This window comes from Tiliqua scincoides, chromosome 1, assembly GCF_035046505.1.
Source record: "Tiliqua scincoides isolate rTilSci1 chromosome 1, rTilSci1.hap2, whole genome shotgun sequence".
Lineage (NCBI taxonomy): Eukaryota > Metazoa > Chordata > Lepidosauria > Squamata > Scincidae > Tiliqua > Tiliqua scincoides.
Genome location: NC_089821.1, coordinates 165,254,665 through 165,281,101, shown reverse-complemented (window position 1 = coordinate 165,281,101; position 26,437 = coordinate 165,254,665). Strand labels below are relative to the sequence as shown.

General features: G+C 43.4%; 1 protein-coding gene across 1 annotated transcript in view; it reads left to right on the top strand.

Annotated features, from left to right (window-relative positions):
- Positions 1-4,278: 4,278 nt before the first annotated feature.
- Positions 4,279-26,437, top strand: part of TPO (thyroid peroxidase) — a 70,104-nt gene continuing 47,945 nt past the window's right edge. Inside the window, exons 1-5 of the mRNA XM_066622688.1 lie at positions 4,279-4,337; positions 5,397-5,566; positions 6,005-6,137; positions 9,791-9,920; positions 15,607-15,813. Of these exons, the coding sequence (XP_066478785.1) occupies positions 4,279-4,337; positions 5,397-5,566; positions 6,005-6,137; positions 9,791-9,920; positions 15,607-15,813 (699 nt within the window). The remainder of the gene's footprint in view (positions 4,338-5,396; positions 5,567-6,004; positions 6,138-9,790; positions 9,921-15,606; positions 15,814-26,437) is intronic.

Below are 26,437 nucleotides of genomic sequence, written 5' to 3'. Positions count from 1 at the left end.
GTCTGAATGTGGGGATAGGATTTGTCAGAGGAGAGTTCTGCTGGTCCCACCACTTCCTGGGCGTATCCAATCCCCCTTCCATCCTCCCCTGTCCTCTCCGCACCCAGGAATACCTTCTTTATATCTTCCTGCCCTCTCCCCATGCCCCATGCCCCTTGGCACCTACCTTTGCTCTGCTGCTGGCCAGAGCTCCAATTGTGGCATTGACAGGGTGGTGCAGGCCTCCCTGCCTGTGCCACTTACTCCATGGGTGGTGCAAATGTGCCTTACTGCACATTTGCAATGCCCAGTGGCAGCACTGGGGTGGCAGCACCAGTGCTAAGGTAGCATAGGATTGGGCTCTAAGATTCTTAGCTGCTTCTAAAAGAATTTTTTTTTGTATTCAGCTACTTCTGATGAGGTATCATGAGCCTTTAAAATACATGCATTTTAAAAATATATGGGTAACATATCTGGAATCCCACAGTGGAAGGCACAGCTAGTAGCATATGTGTGATTTTGTCCAGAAAAACAGCAGATGGAGAAAAAGGTGAAGCATCTTTTTCCCTTCTGCCAGTCCTCTGCTCAACATCACAGTCTCCCAAGGCTGTTTTTACTTGAACACAGTGTTGGTGATTTGTTACTTAAACCTCTTTGAAGGAATATCTGGGCTTAAGTTTGGTATTTTACCAATTATGAGATTTTGGAAGGGTTTTTTTAAAGTCATGTAAGGTGTATGATTCTGTAAATATATCCCCCTGTATAGGTAACGTTAGTTGTGATAACCATTTTATTGAAATGAATGGAACATGTTATAGCATTAGAACTACAGTGGGACCTCGGTATCTGTGGGAGATCCATTCCAGGACCTCCTTTGGATACCAAATTCCATGGATAATTAAATCCATGACTGGAGGGCCCCAGAGAATCTCCTAGACATGACTGGAAGTTGCAGGCGCAAACTGGAAGTTACTCCTGGACACGTCCAGGAGGTCCTCTGAGGTCCTCCAGCCACAGGCTCAGCATCTGTGGATACTGAAATCAGTATCCAGATACAGATGCCCAGACTGGATAAGAAGGGCCCACTGCATAAGTTAAAGGGGCATACATTTGATCTGGAATCATAACCCAGAATGAATCACTCTGCTTCAAACCTGCTTCATAGAGAGCCCAAAATGAGGTAAAATCTCTCCAGATCATTCCAAACCAGAGCATAGCCATCCCAAGCTGTGTTGGTTGTCTGGCTTCTTTGTTTGCTTCCTCTCTATCTGTTTCAAACTGCCTGGATCCTTTTTCAACCATACAAGGGAGGTGGGAGGTCAGGCAAGGACAGCCCTGAGCTGTCAGTGAGGCATGTAACAGCAAGATGAAAGCTGCTAATTGGTACTTCCTGTGCTTCCTCATCCAATCAGTGTTATCCCTGGGAGGGAACTCTAAAAATGTGAAAATATATAGCTGTCAGGTTATTTCTTTTCTCTGTTGTGGTAGGTTCTCACTTGGAGGGAATTTTTCCTGGAGGTTTTGGCATGTTCTTTCAATCAATACCTTCACTTCCATTCCATTGTTGCTAAATTAACATCCTTGCCATCAAATTATCTTGTTCCTCTCCCCCACCCCCAGCGCCGGGAGCAAGATCAATTTGCATTTTTCTTTGTTAGTGTCTTCTTTCTTCACAGGACACAGACTCATTCTTCCCTAGCAAGTTCAACCCAACTATCTGTAACCTTTCTCCATCTTTGTGCCTATATTAGCTTTGCTTTGGCCTTGCACTTAAACAATAGTACACAGATACACTTTGGGAACTCCTGCATCTACCTTTCTCAGTTCTGTTTTTTGGGGAATGGGGGGAATTTTCCTCGTGTTAGTCCTGCATTTCCTATGATTTTGGTGCAAAGTGGGTAGAACACAAAATTAGTACAAGCTCAAACATCTAATACAGGTGGGCCCCAGTATCCATGGATCCGGTATCCATGATTTCAATTATCCACAGATCTGGAGGAAACAAGGGATGACCTTTAAAACAACAGGCAAAGGGAAACAACAGAAATAGCTATTCCTATCCTTGCGCAGCCAAACCATGTAAAATCTTCTGAGATACCTGCAGCCTCTCTCTTGTTGTGCCAAGGTTCCTCCCTTCACTCAATGTCACCCCAGAATGTATCATGGGTGCGCCTACCACCACTTTACCTGTACCAGCATGGCATCTGGGAGCTGCAAGTGTGTGCTAGTATCCCCTGGGGGCTGGGGATAAGAATAGGCCCTCAGTTTGGCTGTACTTGTCGTAAGAGGTGACTAAACAGCCACCGGGTAGATGGGATTCGTCAGCCTGGGAAGGCAGCTCATCTGAGAGAAGGAAAACTCTGATCCCAAACCTCCACTGCCTTGTGGCTACATCCAGTTAAGGAAAAGGCTTCAGGAGTCAACCTCGAGGCAAAATCAGGAGCCAGAGTCCCTGAGGCTGTTCATGGCTGAACATAGTCACGTTCTGGCAACTCCTGCGACGCCGCTGGAACCAAGCGTATTGGCCTCTGCCTTTCCATTGGACCATTTCAGCAACGTGGAGAGGGGGGATTTGCTGCATGGGTAACAGCCTAGCCTCCATACCTCCTTTACCCAGGCTTCGCGCTCTGGAGAGGACACTCCGTTCCAGAACCACCATTCAGAGCGTGACACCATGGTCTTCCGAGACTGAAGGATGCCAACAGTGTGTGTGTGAGGAGTTTCTAGGCGTTTGTGCTGGCAGCCCCACAGCGCATCACAGTGGCATGCCATTTACAATGCCATAAGAGGTTTTAGGACCTAATCCTCCCCAGCCTTCCAGCACTGATGCAGCCATGCCAACTGGGTGTGTGCTGCATCCTGTGATGGTGGGGGGAGTCACGGAGGCTTTGTCAAAGTAAGGGAATGTTTATTACCTTACCTTGGAGCTGCATTGCAGCTGCATCAGCACTGGAAAGTTGGATAGGAGGGGTCCCATACAGTGGCAGATTGAGAGATTTACCACTGCAATCCCTCCTTAGGATTGGGCTGCCCATTACCTTGAAAGTCAGTGCTTCAAGAGAAGTTGGTCACAGCCAATTTTTTGAACTGGAACAAGTATGCATCACTGAAGCATAGCTGTTGTGTGGCTTCTGTAATTTGTATTTTGTAAATTTAGAATTTTTTTTTTTTATTTTGAGGACTATTTTGCAGTTTCATTAAGAATTGGGAAAATGTCTATAGTACTGAACATGTATCTATGAAATGCCAGTGCAGCTCCCAGAAAGATCAATTCTGCGAAACCAGATGCTGCCACTTTCGATGTCCTCGCCCACCGTAATGTTGGTCTCGATGTCTTAGAAAAGATACAAAAGGGGCCATGTGGTATTCAAAAAAGCAGAAAATCAATTTATATGCCCCAAAGAAGAAACTGCTATTTCAGAATGTCAGTAAACATTGTTAGTCAATCTACAATCATCAAGATTGCGAAAAATGAATAAAAGACATCCATTTTGCTTCGTGTTTTGTAAAGCAATCTTGCTCTAATATATCTCCAAGAAGTATAAGCTAATGCACAGAAATGTGTATGTTCAGAATTTCCAAATATGTTCCGTAGAACTGTTTGCCAGTCCATCACCTTTATATTTTAATGACTTCTTCACTTTGCGTTTGCCACTCACCTGAGGATTTCTATCCTAGAAAAGAAAGTTCACTTCAACAGAAGTGAAGCCCTAAAATTGTGATCCAAACAATGTTTTGCATTTCACAGCATCAAATCAATCAACTAATCAAATCAATCAACGAATATTTACATTCAGTGCAATATAACCTGGGCACATAGCAACAACTAGGTATTATAATTAACTGTTTTGGGTCTAGTCCTATCCAACTTTCCAGCGCTGATGCAGCCATGCCAACAGGGCATGCACTGGATCCTGCAGTGGGGGGGGGGGGTAGTCATGGAGGCCTCCTCAAGGTCAGGGATTGTTTGTTGCTGGGAAGAGTGTTTCAGGGATGGGGGAATCAACAAAGGCCTCAAAATGGCAAAACAAGTGATCCAATTCCCCCTCCCCCTGGATTTTTGGGAGGAAACATTGGCTATTTTCAAATCATTTAGTGGTGAAGAACCTCAATGATGTGCATTTATACTTTGAACATTCTGAGGCAAAGAAAAATCTATCTAAGGGCGCAATCCTAAAGGCGCCTTATGCTGGCCCAAGTCCCTTGGGCCGGCATAGGAGGGTCGCAAATGTGCCGTAAAGCATGTTTGCGCTTCTGTGGGTGGGAGCCGTGTCAGCGCGGAGACAGGCAGAAGCCTCCATGGCGGCTCCCGCACCACCGCTTGTGTCAGCGCACTTGCACCGACACAAGCAGCAAAGGTAGGCGTGGGGGTGGGGAGGGGGCGTTTCTGGGCGAGGGTAGGGCAGGTGACGGGCGGCCCGGGAGCAGGCACGCAGGTAGCCAGGGGCGGGGCTGGAACCTGGCGGTTACACCGCATCCCAACACCCGTCCCCGGGGTGAACGAAGCAGTTTCAAGCCGCTCCACTTTTCTCTGATTTGCGCCACCTCCAGAGGTGGCACAGGTCTGAGGAGACCCATAGGGACGTTGGAGCCCTTACCCAGGGCTAACTGAAATAGCTTCCCCTTGCCTCTGGATGAGCCGCTGCACCCAACGAACCTGCGTTGGATGCAGCGCAAGCCTCCTGGCTTGCCTGCTCCAACGCAGGTTTGGATTGTGCCCTTAATCCGTTTACTTAACTACTTCTGTAATTTCCAACAATGAAATCTGCAAGTCCCAAGTGAACTTCACTACGGACTGCATTTGGTAGAATAACAATGCAATCCCACACCTATCTACTTAGAAGTAAGCCCCACTGAGTTCAACTGGACGTACTCTCTGGTAAATGTGTATACGTTGGCCCTCCTTATCTGTGCATTTGGGTCCCATGGATTTGACCATATGTGGGTTAGGAGGGCTTCCTTATACCACCCAGATGTGACCAGAAGAGTCTTCTGGTCTCCTCTGAAAGGGAGGCCTTCTGAGGCCCGGGGAGGTTGCTCATGGCTTGCTTGAAGTCTCTGAAAGGTGCTTACAGTTTCTGGCCCAAACCAGAAGTGCCTTTTGAAGGCCTTCCAGGGGCCTTCTGAGGCATGGGAAGGCTGTGCGCAGCCTCCCAAGGCCTCAGAGGGCCTCTGGGAGGCCTTTGAAAGCCACCTCTGTTTGAGTCAAAAGGGAGGGCCAACCTGCAGGTTCGTTTATCTGCGGGTTTTGGTATTTGCAGGGGGTCTGGGAACATATCCCCTGTGGATACCGAAGTCCAACTGTATATGATTGCAGCCTATATGTTTTCATGATGGCTGTTCCCCATCTAAAATCCCTAACACAGATACCATTGTAATTTTTTCATGATTAGTAACTAATATGATGTCTTTTTTAGATTTCTCCAAAAAGGTGGAACAATGGCTCCTGCACGGGTGTTAGCTTCTTCTAAATATCAAGAACAGGAGACTCGGGCTGTCTCTCAAGCAGCTGAAAGAATGGAAGCTTCAATGCAGAACTTGAAAGAAAAACTTTATCAGAAGCATAAACGATCATTGCTTCCAAGTGGTAAATACACAAGCAGGGCACTGACAAAGTTCCCCTGTGGGTGCTTGAGAGCTGAGCCTTAGATTAAAGTGGTATTGACTTTTGTTTATTCTTACTGTGCTGCAGATATCTGGACCTCAGAGTCACAGCACACACTTCAAGTGTTTAAAAAGACCTTAGAAAATTCTACCTGTGCTTCAGGGGAAGAGATTCAAATTCACTGAATAACAAGAGCACTTTGTTCGTCTGTGTGTGTATGTGATCATGAATTTCAGTTCTTCTCGTGAATATTTAAACTGTTTTTATTTTGTTGAGTATATGATTGATTAGAAACATATGTATTCCTCTGTGTAGGTAAACCAAACTGTTACAAAGCAATAAGATTTTGGCTTTAGAAAGGTATTTTCTACACATTTCCAAGGATGTGGCAAAGAATGACAGGGTGTTTTTAATTTCCAGACCTGTTACCCACTGATCTTCTCACCACGATTGCTAGAGTGTCTGGATGTCTGCCTTACATGCTGCCACCAAAATGCCCAGACAATTGTATGACCAGAAAATATAGACACATCACTGGGGCTTGCAACAACAGGTACTGTATATCTTTAGAGCAGGGGTGTCCAAAGTTTTTGGTAGGAGGGCCACATTGTCTCTCTGACACTGTGTCGGGGGCCGGGGAAAAAAAGAATTAATTTACATTTAAAATTTGAATAAATTTACATAAGTTTACATAAATGAATATGTAATGAATGAAGGTCTTGCAATAGCTCAATGCCTATAAAAGGCCTTGCACAAAACAAGACTGGCCTTTCCTTTGCTGCTGCTACTGCATCACAGACGTGAAACAACAAGCAGTGGAGGGAGCCCTCAGCCCACAGCTCACGGGAGAGGTCAAACAGTCACCCTCATGCTGAGAGCATTGTGTTGGGCCAGTGTGGGCTCCAACAAATCTCCAGAGGGCCAGAGGTTCATTGGAAACTGGGGGCTCCCTGAGGGCCACATTGCGAGGCCTTGAGGGCCACAAGTGGCCCCAGAGCTGGGGTTTGGGCACGCCTGCTTTAGAGCAACAAGTGCAAATCCTGCCAATTCTTTGAGAGAAACTCTTGATTTTGAGGCTACCCCTTCTATTTTGCCATCATATCTCATTTTGTCCTTCTTTCACTTACTGTACCTCACATTGAGGGTGTTTAGAACGTTATTGGAAAAAAGAGGCTATAATTGTGACGATCATATACTAATAAGAGGAAATTCTTGGCATTTCTTAATTTGTGAAGGCAAGTTATACCTCAAAACTTGTTTGATACTGTGCAGCTCAACCAAAAGATCTGAATAGAGAGTCCAGTACTCAGTGGAAGAGACCACATGCATTGCTGGCAAAAGGTCCTAGGTTCAATTTCTGTCATTCACCATTTAAATGGCACCTCATGGTTCGACGTATCCTGATCTAGATGGTCCAATGGCCTGACTTAGAAAAAAGCAACTTCATATTCTCATAAAGAAGTCTGATTAAGAGGTTCTAGTAATTGCCTTAACATGTCATTTGCTCAATATCTGGACATTTGGTATGTTTATTATTATAAGCAAACTTGCACATAAAATTAGGTTTATGAGTGCACATTATGTATTAAGGCTGTGAATGGAAGCCCTTTGCACACAGATCTCCCTTTGGTAGCTGTTACAGATGGAGGACTGTGTTTCTGAGCTGCAGCATACATTCCATCCCAGCAATCATCATGCACATCTCTGTGAAGAAAGCATTCTTGCACATGTGAGCTCCCCATTTGTTTCAATGGAGGGAACAAGTCCACATGCACAAAGAAATGTGATTGAAGTTATATTGGCCATATTAAAATTAATGGAGTAAAAAGAAATCTACTGAAAGACTTCTTACCCCACTACCACTTCAGTGATCTGCTAAAATATTAAAGCAATCAGGAAGAAAATCACTGGTTAAACTGTTAAATTAACATATCATTACTTTTAATTGAGCGGAATAGCACTATGTGCAGTATTTTATGCCATGTCAATAAAGACGAATCAACTGAAACTAATTTGTATGCTTTATTAAGGCGTACATCAACCTTCAAGCGTGAATTATTGCAGTTAATTAAGTGTATTACTGTCCCACATTGCTTTGCAAATTGCGCCCTTTGGTATACTGAAGATCAATGAAGTATTAATACAATAATTGTTCCCTCTTTAGTGTCCCCACAGAAATGTATGACTAACATCCTGCAAATCCACTGAACGCTTTCAACAGTTGTGCTTCTCAGGGACTCAGTTTTAGATAGACTTGTAAAAATTTGTTAGGCCTTTTTTCATTTTGCATGTATCCTCCAGTAAAGACCTATTACCATTCTTAATTATGACTGCTACAGTTGCTCTTCTTTTAGAGAAGTTTAAATGGGGTTCCCAGTGGCCTCTGATTAGGTCCGTTAATTTTTTTTTCAGTACTGTGAGATGAGGTCTCCTAAATTATTCGTAGATACAAGTGGTCCATTTCTTTCCATATACAGAAGTAACAGGTGGAATCACAAGTCAACTAGGCTAGATACTGGCCTAATATCTCAGGGGTGTCAAACTCATTTCATACTGAGGGCCCAATGGTGTTCATGATGCCTGCTGAGGGCCAGAGGTGATGTCATTAGGCAGGAAGTGATGTCATTAAACAACTCATAACCAAAAATTAGCACTTTTTCTCACTAAAGAAGTCATTAACTTCAAATGACAGAAGAGAAAACAAGCAAATCTTTATCATATTTCAAGACATGGGACAGCCCAATTTTCATGCGGGCTGCCTTTTTAGCAGTAACACCTCAGCACTGCTCAGCAGCTGAGAGCCTGAGGGCCAGATAAAAAGCTTCCACGGGCCACACCCAGCCCCCTGGCCTTATGTTTGACACCCCTGTAATATCTGGCCCATCAAAGGACCAGCCTGGATGGCTCTTTCACTACCAGCAGTGTACTGAGCCTCCTGGCTCTCAGGGCTAGGCAATGCAGTCACATAGAAATGTCATCGTCCCACATCATCATGTCACCCTATGTTTGTGCTAAACACCCTGCGCTTCCAGAACAGCTCAATTTCAGAGCCAATTGGACACAAGGGTGAGCTTAATTTCTGGCACTTGCCAATTCCAACGATGAGCAATGTGCTCGTGCCTCCCCTGCAATGAGCCTGGGAAACACCCGGAGCACTACGGAAAGGGAGCACATCGTCCCAGAAACATACACACCGCAGGCCACCGCCCCCCCAACACTTCTTTGCAGTACTTAAGACCCAGGGGCCCTTGGCCACCTATTTCATCTGCTACTGACTCAGGAGAGAGTTCAGGGGTTGGCCTAAAGCACCATCAGGCAGTGAGTGGGCAGTCACAGCAACCCAGCACCATCACTTGGCTCTGGGAAGAAAGGGCAAGAACCTTAGTGAGAGATGATTGACATGGGAGTGGCTTATTTCCATTCCTTCTGCTTTCTCCTCCACCTCTTGCCAATCAGCTGATAGTGCCTGATGGTGGCCTCTCCCTTTGATCACATCCAGCAGCCAGGGCATGTATACAGGGTGTCTTGTACCACATAGCTCTGAACTGCTGGATGTGCTCAGGAGAAGAGCTCAGCTGCCAATTACCTTGGCTGGATGGTAGGAGAGGATAGGGAGGAGAAGGTATAAACTGGAACATCATATCCCATGCACCACCCTATTTGTCATGCATAAGGTGCTTGACAAATTCCCATCCTCCTCATGCAGTCTTCTGCGTTGATCAGAGTCATGCTTGGAGAGCTCTTTAAATAGCAGTGCTCTCGCCAGGGCAGCCAGCAACCATGCATGTGAATGTGCAGGAGTGTGAAATTACCTTACCTTTGCAGTAAAATCTCCTCAGTCAAACTCTTCCTCCCTTATTTCCAATTATCTTGTGGCTTCGGATTACTTTCTTTAGTTTTGCTTAGTTTTCTTTTTTGATTGCGTGCATATGGTTCTGACATACTTCAAAGGATGAGAATAATTTGAGTTGAGTTCATGGTCTCAAGCGGTAAAACATTTTCCAATGGATGCTTGATTTTTGCTTTTAAAACCCTTATTGTTGAAACAAGTTTATCTCAGTGTTTGAATAGTTTCTGCGGTCTTATTTTTGTATAACTCTGCTATTGGATGAACCCACAGGTGTGCTTTGTTGCCCAAATACCTGCTGCAATTAATATTTTTAAGCTACTTTTATGAAAGCATATCTAAGAACTAAATTTGCATAGGGACCATCCTAGATGGGGAGCTTCCAACACAGCTCTGGCTAGATGGCTTCCTCCAGCTTATGAAGATGGAATCAGTCAGCCCAAAGGATGGAATCCTGGTTTCTTACATAATGGATTTCCATTGCCAAAGGTAAGAATTCTGTGCAATCATTAACCTAGACTTAGATCTTAGATTGCTGGGGTGGGTCTCCTGGGCAGTGTGGCATAAAGTTCTAGGAAAGGACAGGATCCGGCAGCAAGTGGATTTCCTCTTCTCAACAAGATCTGGGTGATCAAATGCCTCATTGTACCCTCATTGGTCACACTGGATTTGTTGGGGTAACGCTGCTCCAAGTACTATTTGAGAAGAAGTTTCAAAAAAGCTCCTGCTTTGTTTTTATAATGTCTTCCTATGCATGGGTTTAGCGAAAGTGTAGAGATATCCTGTTTGGCTCCTTTTCTAATGGTGTTGGGATTAGTAGCCTTGATCTAAGATCCTCATTAGCATGCTGTATGTACACATTGTGAAAAAAGATCTCTGGATGGCTTGCAAAGGGCAGAATGTAGAGTATTGGAGAAGCAGTAGGTTCAAATAAACACAAACCCCTCAAATAGTCTGAGCAACATCTATTAAGTTCAGACGTTTTATAGTCCCCTTTTTATCAACCATAGGTTTGTTATTAATGACATGAAGATTCGTAAAGAATTTAAGAGCAGCCTATTCTGAAATGGCATATTAGATGACAGATTTGTGGGTACAAAAATGCACAATCTATATGTGAGACACTATTGAAATGTTACAAAACCCAAAGGATAGGTGGGATCAATTCAAATTGACAGATTCGTGTCCAAGAACATCATCTTTGAAACCAGCCTTTTTTGCAAGCAGAGTGTTTTACAACTTTCATTTTCTTCCATTTAATAGTAAGAAAACATCAGAAATCTACATTTCCAAATCCTGTCACAAAGTAAGGGCACATTACAGACAAGTGACACACAGGCAGCACAATCCTATCTTGTGCTGGAACAGGCAGGCCAGGAGGCCTGCACTGTATCCAGTACAAGATAGGGACCCAAAGTGGCTCAGCTGGAGGTAAGAGAAAACTCCTCCTCTTACCCCCAGGTAAACTACTGCAGCCCCAATGGGTCTCCTCGGACTTGTGCCACCTCAGAAGGTGGCTAAGTCCAAGGAGAGTGGAGCAGCTTGCAGCCACCCCACGCTGCTCAGGAACGGTGGCTAGGATCCGGCATATCTGCCGAGTTCCAGCCCCGGTTCCTGCTTCCTGTTCGCCCACCCCCGGAACTGCCCTTCACCTGCCCTCCCCCTGTCTGCAACACCTCCTTCCCACCCACACTAGATCCTTACATTGGCCAAGCTCAGCTGACACAAGCCTCCCTGCTCGAGTCATTGCGGAGGCTGGATTCATCCTCTGTGGGCAGACACGCATCCGTGCATTGGCCCAGCTGACTCCCAAGGAGGTGCAAATGTGCTTTATGGCACGTTTGCAACCCTCCTGGGTCTCCTGACCCTCCAAGGGACTTGCGCCAGCCCAATGTGCATTTAGGATTGTGCCGTACATTCATTTGATCTTAACAAGTGGGATTTTACTCTCTCATTTAAATCAAAAAGACAGGCAACCCAATCAACCTAAATTCCCATGTGGTGATGCAGTGGTGCTGGGTGGGCTATGCTGCATCCCATGGGGAATTTTCAGATGCTCAAGGTCTCCTTATATTGGGCAAATGTCCCCTTGCCTCAGGGTAAGCTCCAGCAGCCACAACGGGTCAACTCTGACTTTGGCCAGCAATCATTGGTGCAAATCTGTGTTGATCCATGCAGGCAGATCAGGTGTGGGAAGGGCCTTGAGATTTGGCTTGTACCAGTGTCTCTGATCCCACCCACCCCCTTCCAGGTCCGATCTGCCCATTCCCCCCTATTGCTGCCCCATGCCACCCTTCCCGTACTCTATTCAAGCCCCTCTCTCTACTCTGTTCCACCCCCCACACTGGGCTTACCTGCTCCAGTGGGCCTCGGTCACTCCGCCAGCACGAACAGGAAGGCTCCAGCCTCCCTAGCAGTGCACCAGCTCCTTGCACTTTAGGGTACTTTTGTGCCAGCCTGAGCCTGCAGAATGCACATTCAACCAGCATAGGCCTTAGATAGGATTCAGCCATTAAGCGCACAATCCTAGAAAGCCCTTGGGCTGACGCAAGTCCCTTGCACTGGCCCAAGATGGTTGCAAAAGAGCCATAAAAGCTGGCTTAAGAGGAGGGAGGTCAGTACACGGACCTGCACCTGCCTCTGGAGGCTGACGCAGGCCCCAATCCACCAGTGCAACAGTAAGCCTGCACCAGTTGAGCTTGGCCGGCGAAGTGGTCTGGGGAGCATAGGGAAGGTGGGAGGGAGGAGTTCCAGATGGGGGTAGGGCAGATAGCAGGCAGGCAGTGGGCAGGCCTGTAGGTGGGCGGGAGGTAAGCAAGGGGTGGGGACAGGATCTAGGACTTATACCAGATCCTGTCCCCATTCCTGGGCCAGCCCCAGGCTGCTCAGATCTACGCCACCTCTTTAGGTGGTGCAGATCTGAGTAGACTCATTGAGGCTGCTGCAGCTCAGCACGGGGTAAGGGGAAGCAATTCTCTTTACCCCAGGCTATGCAGCTCTCAGCCCCAATCCTGCCTTGGATGTAGTGCGGGCCCCGCTGGCCTGCCTACCCACCCCAGGGCAAGTTAGGATTGGGCAGTAAATTGCTCACTTTTGTTTGGATCAGGCCCTAATGCTGAAATCCTATGTACACTTTCCGTAAAGTAATACCACTTAATACAGTGGGATTTACTTCTAAGTAAACAGTGGGACTTGCTTCCATCTTTAATTAGCATTAGCATTAAAGCATCTTTAATGCTTTCTAAAAGCATTTTAGATAACAGTTTAATTAGCATTGCTACATTGCTCAGTGTTTTATATATGAAAAAAATTTAAATAGTGACTAACTATAAACCCACATCTGATTAATTCTTGCTTCAATGATTTAAAAAAAAAAGTTGGTTTTTTTCTGGAATCTTTTTATTCTTTAAAATATCAATAATCTCATTTCCAAGTCTTAGTTATATAACACATCACAGATTAACCTATGAGTATTTTAAAGTAAGATTGATGCCATATATGCTCAAATACATATTTTCAGAATCTAGTACTTAAAATCAAACCTAAAACTACTGGGAAGCAAAATATTAGAAATCATTGCTGGGAAATCTCTCTTTCATGGTCCACTTGGAGCAAATAGTGTAAAATAAAAGCAACAAGTTGTTATAATTTAGATTGTTTGCAAGAATGAAATTTTACCCTACCAGTTCCACTCAATTCTTTCTAGTTCTGAAACTTGGTTCTGTGTTGTATCTACTCACCACACACTTACAGTATTGCAAGACCCTTATCCTTCAGAAATTGATGAGTGCCTGCACTTTCTGAGATCATTCCATTCTCCAGCCACCTCACTGCCAACATGTAAGCGCTTGCCCTGTAAGCAAAGGAAACCCAGTCTTAGATTATGCTTTTACCAAGCAGTCTTCTCCGTGAATATCTTCAGTCTGCTGAAGTAGTCATTTTTTGTAATATTGACGAAGACTCTTTTTTATTTATATATTTTATATAAGTCTCTCTCTCTCTCTCTCTCTCTCTCTCTCTCTCTCTCTCTCTATATATATATATATATATATATATATATATATATAAAAGGCTCTCTCTATATATATATATGTGGAGAAAGTGGTATAATGATGCTGCTGCGATCCTATACATGGTTTCCTGGGAGTAAGCCCCATTGAACACAATAGGACTTACCTCTGAGTAGACATGCCTAGGATTGGGTTCTAAGAATCTGACTAGAAGGTATTCCTAATGAGACAGGTATTAATTATGTGACCAATAGGCTAGGGACTGATTCATTTTGCCCAAAGGCTGTGGCTTAATGACTCTAAAAGAGCTAAAATTTTAATATGGCCAAATCACAGTTTTCAGCCATTTGTATGCTATCAAGTTCCAGACATTTCAAAAATGCAAGAGGAAACCTAATCTTTTGCTCCCCGCCCTGAATGCTTTGCTTCTGAACTCAAGATTCTTGTGAGTTGCCTTGTGCCTGGGACAGGTCATGGCAGGAGGTAAATTATTAAAATAATATAGATAAATAAAATAAACAAAATACTTCTTAAAATCACATTCATGGAGCCTTGCTTCTTGTGGTAGAGGTGTTCAGGAGCCTCTGAGTGTTTATTTTGAACCAAACACTTGGCATTCCAAGACTACAGGAATCTTCTGAGGTACTGACATCTCAGCTCCTAATTCGCTAACAGAAATACCAGCCTGTCAAAACTTTAAAGAAGCAAAAAGAGGCAAAAGCCAAGCCCTTAGAACAGCTCTGCAATGATAGGATTTCTGGCCAAAGTGATGAATTTCATTGTTACTTGTTTTTAGGTGTGCTTTAAACCCATGCTAACATGTGAACATGGGGGGGGGGGAATATCTCAAATGCTAGGATCCTGTGAGGTGGCTGATGGCATAGCTTCAATGGCTCAGTAGGGAATGAAGAGTGAGGCAAGGGTGGAAGGTGAAAAAACTTGTTGTGGGAATAATATAACAATAATGGGGAAGGGGAAATAAAAATAAAACAACTGGGCCAAAATTAGATTCACACACACCACAAGTCTATCACAAAGAAAGAAAATTACAGAAGCACTAAGTGTGCTGTCAATTTCACTGCACATGAGACAACAAGGAAAGATAGAGAAGACTTTGTGGTTCAATGGCTGTGGATCAATGGACATCCACAGCCATTGAACCACAAAGTCTTCTCTATCTTTCCTTGTCTGTTTCTTACCAGTCTGTTTCTACTAGATAGGGTGCAGCGCATTGCAGGACCTGTGAGAAAAGAGTGCTCTGAAGCCAGCCCAGAAACGTGATTGGCTTGAGGGAGGGAAGCAGGGCAAAAGACCTGGGGCTGCTTTCCCCAACAAAGGGACATGTTGTGATCCAGTTCATACGGATGGCTGTCCAGTCCATGCTGGCATGGCAGTGTTTGCTCAGCTCAGGGACAGAACCAGACTGGAAAGGAGAGAGTTACTGATTTGGCACAGGTATCCTTGAATTGTAGCTGGAGGTAGCTTAATGCAGCACCAGCAAAACACCACATGATGAATATATAGATCAACAGCAAAGCAGCAAGAGAAATGAAGGACTAAGATACATGGGGTCCTGGAACACTGTCTTTTGTTTCTTTCTCTCCCATAGGATAATGTGAGATCTTTCATAGGATGAACACATCAAAGAACCTGATTGTGACTTGACAGCCCTTAATGGCTTATCACTGATCCTAAAAAGTATGTTCTCGCATTTGCTCCAAGTTAGGAAGCTTCTAGGAGGTGACTTTTGTTCCCAGAAAAGTGTGGCTTTCCTCTTGGCCTGTGGATCTGAGGCCTTCTGCCATAATTCCGGCTTCTGAAACTAAGGGCGCAATCCTAACCAACTTTCCAGCACTGACATAGCTGTGCCAATGCAGTGGGGAGGCAGTCAAGGAAGCCTCCATAAGGTAAGGGCATGTTTGTTACCTTACCTTGGATGTGCATCGCTGCTCGGTCAGTGCTGGAAAATTGGCTAGGACTGCGCCCTATGTTACTGACCTGGGTTGTGCTCCCTTAGCAGGAATCCAATGTGAATGCACATTCTAACTTTAAGAAAGGAAAAGTCTTGTCAGGCAATACGCAGTTGCTCCTTTTTGCTATTCTTGTGATTTATGGAAGGCATCTAGTTTGTGAAATGATAATTAAATTAGCTCTTTAACCCCTAGGTGCGTGAAGTGACCGAGAAAATTATTGAGGCAGCTAATGAAGATGTTACCAATGATGAGCTACATTCTGATCTTATTGTTGTATGGGGCCAATATATAGATCATGACCTTGCATTTACACCTCAGAGCATAAACCAACCTTCTGTCCTGGGAGAAACGGACTGTCTACGGACATGTGAGAATCAAAATCCATGTTTTCCAATACAGGTATTATTTAAGGTGTTGCTCTTTTAAAAGGAAATGTGAAAAGTTCTTAGAATGCTAGAACTACTGTTGGTTATATATGTTGGGGACATCCACACGACACTTACGTAGGAAAGCACATGTGTTTAGTCAGTATAATGCCCACATATATTGAGACTTCATTTTGTGCTAGTTGTTTTTCCCCTACATCCACCACACTGAGTAGAATGACTGGAGATGGCAGGAGGTCTAACATGGAATATACAGTCTCTAAAGGCATGATGAACTTTTCACTGAAAAAGGGGGGTGGATCCCAAGGAAATCTCTCCGGGGGGGGGGGTCACTGCATTAGACTGTTGCAGCAAAAACAACACTCGTTCACTTTGAAGACAAACACACTGATTATAGCTTAAGCAGTTGTGAACTATGTTCCACTTCATCCTGTGCAGAAAGTTATTATGCATCCACATTTACCTGAGAGTAAGTTCCATTGAATTCATTTAGGCTTACTTCTGAGTCAAACTCATTTCTTTCAGAGGGCCTAAGTTAGCATACTTGGTGCCTGCTGAGGGCCAGAAGTGACATCATTAAACAGAAAGTGACATCATTAAGCAGTTGAAGGCCAGAATTAAGCACTGTGTTCTCATATAGAAACTCATTAGCTGCAAATGAAAGAAGAGAAAATGGGCAAATCTTATTCATATTTTCAAGATATGAGAGCCCAATTATCAAGCTGGGATAGCCCAATTATAATGGGGGTCAGATAAATTACTTCCAGGGACCACATTTGGTCTACGGGCCTTATGTTTGACACCCTTGGTCTAAAGCAGGGGTGTCCAAAGTTTTTGGCAGGAGGGCCACATCGTCTCTCTGACACTGTGTCGAGGGCCAGGGGAAAAAAAGAATTAATTTACATTTAAAATTTGAATAAATTTACATACGTTTACATAAATGAATATATTAAAGATGAACTTATATGAATGAATGAAGGTCTTTCAATAGCTCAAGGCCTATAAAAGGCCTTGCACAAAGCAAGGCTGGCCTTTTCTTTGCTGCCGCTACTGCATCACAGATGTGAAACAACAAGCAGTGGAGGGAGCCCTCATCCTACAGCTCACGCAAGTAGTCAAACAGTTGTCCTCACGCTGAGAGCAGCTGCTTCGGGCCAGTGTGGACTCCAACAAATCTCCAGAGGGCCAGAGGCTCATTGGAGACTGGAGGCTCCCTGAGGGCCGCATTGAGAGGCCTCGAGGGCCGCAAGTGGCCCCAGGGCCGGGGTTTGGGCACCCCTGGTCTAAAGCATCAGAAACTGTTGTTTTTTGAAGGAAATATATATCCATATTTTTCAGGAACAGTTCCTTGGAGTGCTTCAGTGCCATCCAGAAAGATTAAGACTCCTTGCAGATATGTCCTTAAAGATAATTTTAAGCATCCAGGGAAGTTTATATAAAAAAATACAGTGCATTCTTTAAGTCCACTAGTTATTTGTTTTATGTCACTTCTTCATAGTATAAAAAATGGTACAGAGATTACAAATAAAACAGTTAAAGGCAGAGAAGCAAAATCTTGAAATACATTATTTCACCAGTGAATGAACTGATCTTTGAGGTGCTCTGGTTAATCTCTATCTTTAGGTTCCTCATGTTATATTTACTATTTAGTGGTCAGCAATTGGGCACAGCTAATGGGCACAGCATCAGTAAAGCTTCCTTTAACCACATCAGAGCCCCTCATGACTGTGCAAGAGTTCATCTTTTTCTAGCAGATTCTCCCAGTGAATAGTTTCTATGTCAAAAGTACAGGTTGATTGTGATTCCAAGGCTGGTGAGGGAATTAAGTGTCCAGTACTAGTTTTAGACTGAAATACACAGACTTCTGCTCTTAAAAAAACTTTTTCTCTTATGCAATTTGCTTGCAGTAAAACTGTACACATGGAAAGTAGAGTAGTACTCAGAGATTTTGTTCAGCACTAAGAATCTCTTCTTGCTCAAAAGTGGCAGCTCTTTGTTTCAATGACTTGCAATGCTCCATTTCTTACACTTCTGCTTGTGCACATAGAACAGCAGGAGAAGGAGCTGATTTATTTTCTACAGAGAATCTTCAGGATTCCAATCATGGTCTCTGCAACTGAATGTTCCAGCTAATTCAGATATTGAATGAGAGGCATTTCTTCCCCTGAACATTAAGAGGAGCACAAAGGAAAGATTCCTCCAGTTCCACACATGTCCTCAAAGCCTCATGAAATACATTAGAACTGCTGCTGAATTGCAACCATGTGCTTAAAAACTAAAACCAAAGGTAGCACAAGCCATTCTTTGATTTCCACCACATCAGAATGGATGGGTTATGCTACAGTCAGAAAAAAAACACACCAAAGAATAAAGGGGAGCAGCATTACAGTACAATCTTATACATGTCTACTCAGAAGTCAGTCCCACGGGATTCAACTGGGCTTTCTCACAGAAAAATGAGCACAGGGTTACAGCTTCACTTTGTCTTCTTAAAAGCTTTGCATTGGATTACCAAAATTACTGTAGTGGAATCCACCCATAACCAAGTCCCAGTAATTTGCTGCATGTTCTGAAGAACTCTGGTGCAAAAGAAGTGGGTTTTGGGTTTCCCCCCAAACGAATGAATTATCCCCTTTGTAACCTCCAGCATAATGCTGAATGTTTGCTAATGCAGGCAAATTTAACCAGTGTATAGTCGCACCAGATTATACTGTAGTCACACTATCTCTCTAATATCTAGTGGAGGAGAAGACCAAATTGATTTCCAGGTTTCATAAGTGATTAGTCCATTGAGATAGGATACGTTTAATTAAAAGCAAGTATTGTGACTGCAAGTATTGACACCTGCTGCGGTTCCCTTTTAATAGTTGTTTTAGGTAGATATCCCTCTTTATTCAGTTTCAGAAACTCTGTTCATGCACCCCCATTTCCATGACTCCAATACGGAAGCTGATTTACTAGGGAGAAACCAATTTGCCCTAAAAAGCAGAGGCAGGATTTTAGCAGCTCAAATCTAACCCCCACCATCTTCTGCCATACAGCTGCACTGACAGAGTGTGCACTGCATGCATTGGTGGGGGGAGCAATCACACAGCCAATGAGAGGTAAATAAAGATTTCTTTTACTTACCTCCCAGTAGGCCACCTGGACACCAATGGTTCACCTCAGACCCATGCCAGCTATTTTGCTGATGTAAGCCTGATGAAAGGAAGGGGGTGGGTCAGGCTGGAAAAATGGAGATTGGATCCTTATACATGCTGTTGCCACCAAGATCCTGCCCCTCCACCCTCACCTCCCCTGAACCTCCCATGATCCGTCCCTGCCACCACCTTACCTGCTCTGGCACAGACCAGGTCCATTGGTGGCGGGCACACAGAGCTGCCAGCCATTTGTGCCGGAGGTTCTGAAGCACATGGCAGCAGCATTACATTTGTGATGCTGCTGTGGCCTTTATGACAGCAGAACATGAGATCAATTGTCATAGAGGTCCCAAAGAACTGGGCTGTCAGGAAGAGCTGATACCTTTTCCTCTTTGTCCCATATAGGAAAGTGGAACTTAAAAATTGATTAGGTTTTACCTCTATGGGTTTCCCAGACTTACATTGCCATCTTAGGGCCAAATCCTATCCAACATTCTAGCCCTGGTGTAGCTGTGCCAATGGGGTGTGTGCTATATCCTATGGTGGTAGTTAAGGAGACCTCCACAAGGTAAGGGAACATTTGTTGCTTTGCCTTGGGACTACATTGCAGCTGCACAGGCTCTGGAAATTTGGATAGGTTTGGGCCCTTACTTGTTCTAGGGTATAACCATCTGCATTATTTACTTGTACATGAGCCAAACAGTGCACTTAAACATATCTACCCAGAAGTCCCATTGAGTTCAATGGTGCTTTCGCTAAGGACCTGCTAAAGCTAAAATGCTTCATAATATGTAAATCTGGGTTGCTTCATATTAATGTAAATCCCCCATCAATACCAATTTTCCCATAATACTGAGGGCAAACCTAGTCTTACCCTCTCTGAGCACAGTTATTTATGATTTTTCCCACATCTATAACTGGGATGTAGGAATCAAAATAGGGAGTATTTGAAATAGAGTGAGAATTCCTGCTAAAATAAGCATTTTAGTTACTTGAATTACTTACAAACAAGATAAATCCCAGGCATACCATTTCAGAGTATCTAGCTCAACCTTAAATCTGAATTTGGTATAGCTATTTTTCATCAACCCTGCAAAATGTTCTGTAATATATTTTGAGATCTGTAAAAAGAGATTTTGAAATATTGCCTTTCCATTTAAATTGGTGATACACTGAAATGTGTTGGTTCACAACAGGAAGTAGATTAACCTGTAACAACTCAGATTCATCATAGTCAATCTTAAAACTTGAAGCAGCTCCCTAGTTATCTAAAATGCTCTGTTCCGAAAGAGCCTCAGTTGGATTGCCTCAAAACAGCACAAATCATAAGCAAAAAAACTGCTTTTATGGCAGCCTTATGGCCTCCACCAAAGGTTTTACCAAAATGGCAAAGCATAAAGGACACCTCTGCTTCATGGCTCTCCAAAGTGAAACATCAGGGGATCCAAAATAATTGAATTTATTGAAGGTGAGTTTTATCCAAAGCCCAAATGGTCTGGAGGAAATGGTCCTCACTCCCAATTTTTCTGAGAAAATGTTTAGGGGTGTGCTTCCTCCAGGCACTCAAAGGCATCCTCTGCATCCAAAGATAAAACCATAAGATGAATGTTTTGACATTTGAGGAAAGGAAAGATGCTTAAAGATTTCTGTATAGTCTCTGAGACTTGGCAGTTGGGGTGAAGCCACACTCATCTATATACATATATTGCTCTATAAATTTATTTACACACCTTGAGAGGAGTAAAATAAGATCTTTTGTGTCCTGGTACAGAAGCAAAATTGATTGCTCAAATTTCTAACTGGTACAGGGTCCCTGCAAGGTTTGGGAATAACAATTGTCCTTGCTTCTCTCCAGGTATCTTGCATCACCCTATTGAATAAATGTGCTAAAGGCACACTGTTATGGAAGGTACCAGGTGAAATCAGGCTGACTATGGGGAGATAAAACCTTATCTTTCTCTTTCCAATACATACTGGAAAATATTGTACAAAGAACTCATTAAGGCAACCAGAAGACATATTTTCCCAAGAATGGAGCACTGAAGAATAATAAAAATAATCCTGAAAGTCAGTCTAGTTTCCCCTTTAAAACATCATAACGTGCTCTGGTCATCATACAGATTAAGTGAGACAAACTGAAATGTCAAAAGCTGCCAGTGCTTCTGGTAACTACAGCTTGTACAACCCCCTTCCCCCACCAAGCACAAGAAAAACTTGTGTGTGACTCAGTAGGGGTCTCAAACTGTGCTGCCACATGTCCAATGGGAGCTTCATTAAGATTTTTGGAGACTTTTTTTCCTCCCGTTTAGGCAACGGGCATTAATAAGTAGCTGAAGATGGGATTTTGGATAGGGCGAACCTGTACAAAGAATAAGTCAGCAGTACTACAGATATGCTTAGAGAGACTGCAACATAGGCACCACCTATTATCAGAAGGGATAAGGATCAGGAAGGATAAATAAAATGGCAACAAATAGGTAATTGGCCAATGGTCAAAAACTGTGCTTGGTGCAAACTATGACAAAGGGAGAGGGCATTTAAGTGTGGCATTCTTTATGTCCCCATAATGTCTATGCTGACATAGAAGTAATTTCCATTGTGTTCAATGGGGCTTACTCTCAGGAAGGTACTCCCAGGAAAATGTGTATAGAATCGCAGCCTTAATTATTTAAATATGAATAGAGCACATAGTAGAAGTCAATGGCATTCTCTACAGGGTCTGAAGCCCTCAAACTCATTTAAACATTTATACTCTTCCCTTCTTCTGGGCTCAGGACAGCTTACAACACAGACATTAAAAGCAAAATATAAAAACCACTTTAAAAGTTGGTAGCAAAATAAAAGTAAAGCAAATTCAAATCTGTTCTTGCAACAGTGTGTATAGCTCTAGTTGGAAATTCTAATCCGTTTACCAACCTAATTAATACATCAGGACATGTTTACAGAAATATTGAAGGGGACAATACTAAAAAGAATCTCAATTCCTTTGAGCGCATTTTTGTTTTAGTGTATGTGTTTTTTTAGTCTTCTTTACCTTATGACAGTTTTGTCAACCTGGGTTGAGGATGAAGAATAAGAAAATTCCTCTGGTGCAGTGGATTATTTTTCTCAAAACAGAGGAACCCTCCAGAGTGCGATAATTACAATTCAGAGACAGATTTTAATAGCTGGTAGCTGTTTGATGGCCTCTGCAGTAATTAATTTTAAAAGTCAGCATTGTAATTATATTTTATTTAAAATAGCCTTCATGATAAATATAATTAAATAGCTGGGAATATTTTTCTCTTGATGATTAAGAAATGGAACATCATATGAATGTGCTGCCTCTAATTTTAAACAGAGGAGTTAAGAGAATCCTAAGTTTAACATGCAGTGAAGTTCTATGGCTGGTGTGTCAAATATAAGACCTGCAGGCTGTATGAAGTTCCTAGAAGCTCTTTATCCAGCCCATGTGATAATTGGGTTCTCCCAACACAGCCCTTTCAGCAGCCAAGGCTCTGAGAGGGAGAGATGGAAGGACACTGTGGGGAAGGGGTAAACTAAAAGGGGGGAGAGAAGGAGAAGGGAGATGCTGCTGGTGCTGGGAAAGCCCAATTATTTTGCAGCAGCACTGCTTCTGCCAAGGTGTCACTTTGCAGACTACCTTTCAGCTGCTGCCCTGCAAAGCAATATCTCTGCAGAAACTGCACTGCTGAAAAGGCAGCCCATGTGATAATTGGCCTGTCCAAGCGTGATAATTGGGTTCTCCAAGATCTTGAAAACATGATCAAGATCTGCACATTTTCTCTTCTGTCATTTGCAGTTAATGAGTTTCTAGGTGGGAACACAGTGCTTATTTCTGGCCATCATCTGCTTAATGATGTCACTTCCAGCCCTCAGCAGGCACCATGAATGCTATTTGGCTTGCTGTATGAAACGTTAGATACCCCTGTTCTATGGTCAGAGTGATAACAGACTGAAACAAAAACAGCAATCTAAAAGTGCTTCATCATTGGGTATGTAGGGGATGAGCTGTGGGGGGTGGCATACAACAGAGAAGGGGTTGTTATCTTCCTGCCGTAATTCTTGAAGGCACCTGACTGGTCACTACTGTAGGCAAATTATAAACTGGGTAGACCCAATCTTCTTATATTCTTATGAGCTACACTAGAAAATGGGATGTCCGCAGGACAGAACTCTAATGCCTTTGGGTCCTTTGCCGTAATATCTCATGAGGGGAGAATAGGGGATGTTTGATTATTCTTGCACATTGTAAAACACATCTCATTCTTAAAGAAACCTTGTCCTATTGCTAACAGACCACTGTAGGATCCATGTGAGACATCTATCTGGCAGACAAAATACTTAGAAATAAATTCATCAACATAGTACAGGCACCTCTTGTTTTACGTGGGATTGATTTACACATTTTTGAAATAAACTTGTTTTGAAATAACCAAATGTTTTGAAAATTAACCTAATTTACAAGTGCTAATTTTCAAAATAATGTTGTAAACTCCCAGTGCATTTTTGAAATATCCACTGAAAGTAAGCTCTACATCATATGAGAGGTGCCTGTATTAGGGGTACACTCAAATTTCATTAACAACAGAATTTGGGTCAGCATCTTCAGTCCTTCAAAGTCACATTTTGATCTGAAATTGTCGGTAACCATAGCCATTTTTTAATCAATTATCTCTTTTTGCTGCATCCTTCTGTGCCGCATGCCATTCTGTTCTAAAGGATGCACCAACTCTCAGGAGTGAATTTTCAAGGCATTGTAGAGGACAGGTGAGGGCAAGAAATCCCCTTTCCACCAATGACACACTGGTCTCTTGGTGACAAGGAAGTTTGACGTTTGGAGCTAAGCCAATGGATAAGCCATGTCACAGAAGAGCAATATAGTATTCACAAAGCTTTAAAACTATAAAATCTGTATGCCATGTAACTATGACCAAAATCCTTATGCGTGGAAATGAGTCTCCAAACCCCAGCCCGGGGGCCAGATGCGGCCTGTGGAGAGCCTCTATCCGGCCCATGGCCAGCCTCTGGTCCCCTGAGAGCCTCTGGCCCAGTTGACCAAATACAACCAGAGTTGTGCTTTTGGAGTGGGGGAATGGGGGTCCATTTAAGTGTGTGCTTTATTTCTTGGGCTGTGTTTGTGCATTTGGACCCATTCATTTATTCATTCATCTAAGTTCCATCTCTAACGCATTTATTTAAATTTTATTTGTCATTCTTTTTCCGGCCCTCATCACTGTGCCAAGTATTTGATGCGGCCCTTTGGCCGAAAAGTTTAGAGAACCCTGCCTTAAAGGATAAAAAATCTGACAGATTGTAATCCTAACTGAAACTAAAAATGCTTATATTTTCTATAGCGTTAAGGCTACATATATTACAGGTTTGAATGAAAATCCCATGAGTAAAACATCCAAGAATTGAAGTAAATGGGCAGTTGAAGAATTAACATGCTGGGCTTACCCTGACAGATCTCTCACTCTGTCAGTGTAAGCCCTGTTCTGGCAGTGCAAAAGCCTGCCACTGTCACATACTTTGGAACCACTGGTGGAAATGGCCAGACCTTGAACATGTACCAGTGGCTCCCAAACACCCCTTTGGTGGAGGTAAGGTGGTAGTTTCCACCTTACCTCCACCAAAGGTAAGGATTGAGGAGGATTGAGGCAGGCTAAACTGGGGGTGGTTCAGGGGTGAGAGGGTCAAACTGGGGGTGGGCCACACCGGGCCAAACTGGGGGTGGTTCAGGGGTCAGAAGGGGAGGATCTTGGCAGCAGTGGCACACACACTGCACACTTTGGCTGGATCCTAACCCCTTTCCCTGAGGCCTGGCCTAGCATCTGCTCTGAGCGTGGGAGGATGGAGGCCAGAATGTGAAACCAGATCAGAAAGAAACATCTGAATGTTGTGGTTCTTGTAAGAACCTTCTTTCAATTGTAAAAATCCCTATGGGGATTTAAGTAGCCTGCCTATGTAAACCGCCTTGAATAAAGTCTTGAATAAAGACCAAGAAAGGCGGGGTATATAAATACCTGTAATATTATTATTATTATTATTATTATTATTATTATTATTATTATTATTATTATTATTATTATCTGCGCCACTTTAGGTTATGCAGATCTGAGCAGCCCCATTTGGGCCTCTGCTGCGTTACCTGAGGTAAGGGGAATTGATTCCCCTTGTACCCGGTTGTGCCGCAGCCAGCCCCTACCCTACTCCGGATACGGGGCAGGCCAGCTGGCCTGTCTGTTCCAGCAAGGGTTAGGATTGGGCTGTAAGAACAATAGTAAAACACTGTTCTTAAACAGCACCAAGTCAGTACTAAAGCTGCATTCTGAGCAAGAAATAGCAAAGGTAAAATTATCCATTAAAAGCCCAGAAGAAGATAAACAGCTCCACCTGGCACTGAAGAACAAAAGTCTGGGCTGGCAGAGCATTCCTGGGAAGAGCATTCCAGAAGTGGAGTGCCACCCCAGAAAGGCCCTCAGTCACCACTTATCTCGTTTTTGCAGTTGATGGCACTGGATCAGGTGTGGATCTGAATTTAATGGAGGCATGGGCAGAACTTGCTGGAGAGTTTCCTATGCTTCTCATAAGGCACCAACCCAGGAGCACCAAAAATTCCTGCATGAATATGTCACATGGTTTCCATTGGAAAGAGATTGCTGAATGATGGTTCTAAACCCTCCATGAACTATCTTTAAAAATGACCTCCTCGTTGGATAAGACAGCTCTCTGTTTACTATGGCAGAATAGTGGTCATGTTACTAATTGTAACATACATATATATTTTGCTGCATTTGATTCTTATCCTCCAAAGAGCTCAGAAAATTGCTTTAACTACACATGAATCTGTACAGTTGCTGTGGCTAAGAGGTAATGCCTTCCTTGCCCAAGACCACCCACCCATTGTCATGGATTTTTGGTCTCCTTCAAGCAGATTCCAGTGTGCCCTTGAGAGATGTATAAATAACTCTGTGGATATGCATCCAGTTCCAGGATGGTTGCCATGGTCAAGCTAAGTTTTTCTTCTGGTGCAGTGCTGTGCAATGTTCATGGCTCCCTGTGATGAGTCTTCATTAGCTTTGGAGTACATTACGTATCGCAACAGGACAGAGCACCCTATCACCCAGGTCATGTTTGATGGCACTTAAAAGACTGGACCAGGAAATTCTCCTTTGCATATTCAGCAGTTGTCTCATTCCATCAAAAAATAAATGATGGACCATCATAATACAGCTCAGCCAGTCCCTCAAGGTTCACAATTGCTGTGTTCTCTTTAGCAGTATAGATAGAATTATGTGGACTAAAACTGAAGATGCAGTTAACAAAATATGCACAAAGCAAAAACTCTCAGCCAGCTGAAGAAGTAGCATGTCTCCTTCCTGCTTATCCTGCTAACGACTTACAGCCCAATCCTATCCACACTTTCCAGGGAGTAAGCCCCATTGACACTAATGGGACTTACGTCTGAGTTGACATGCATAGGATTGGGCTGTG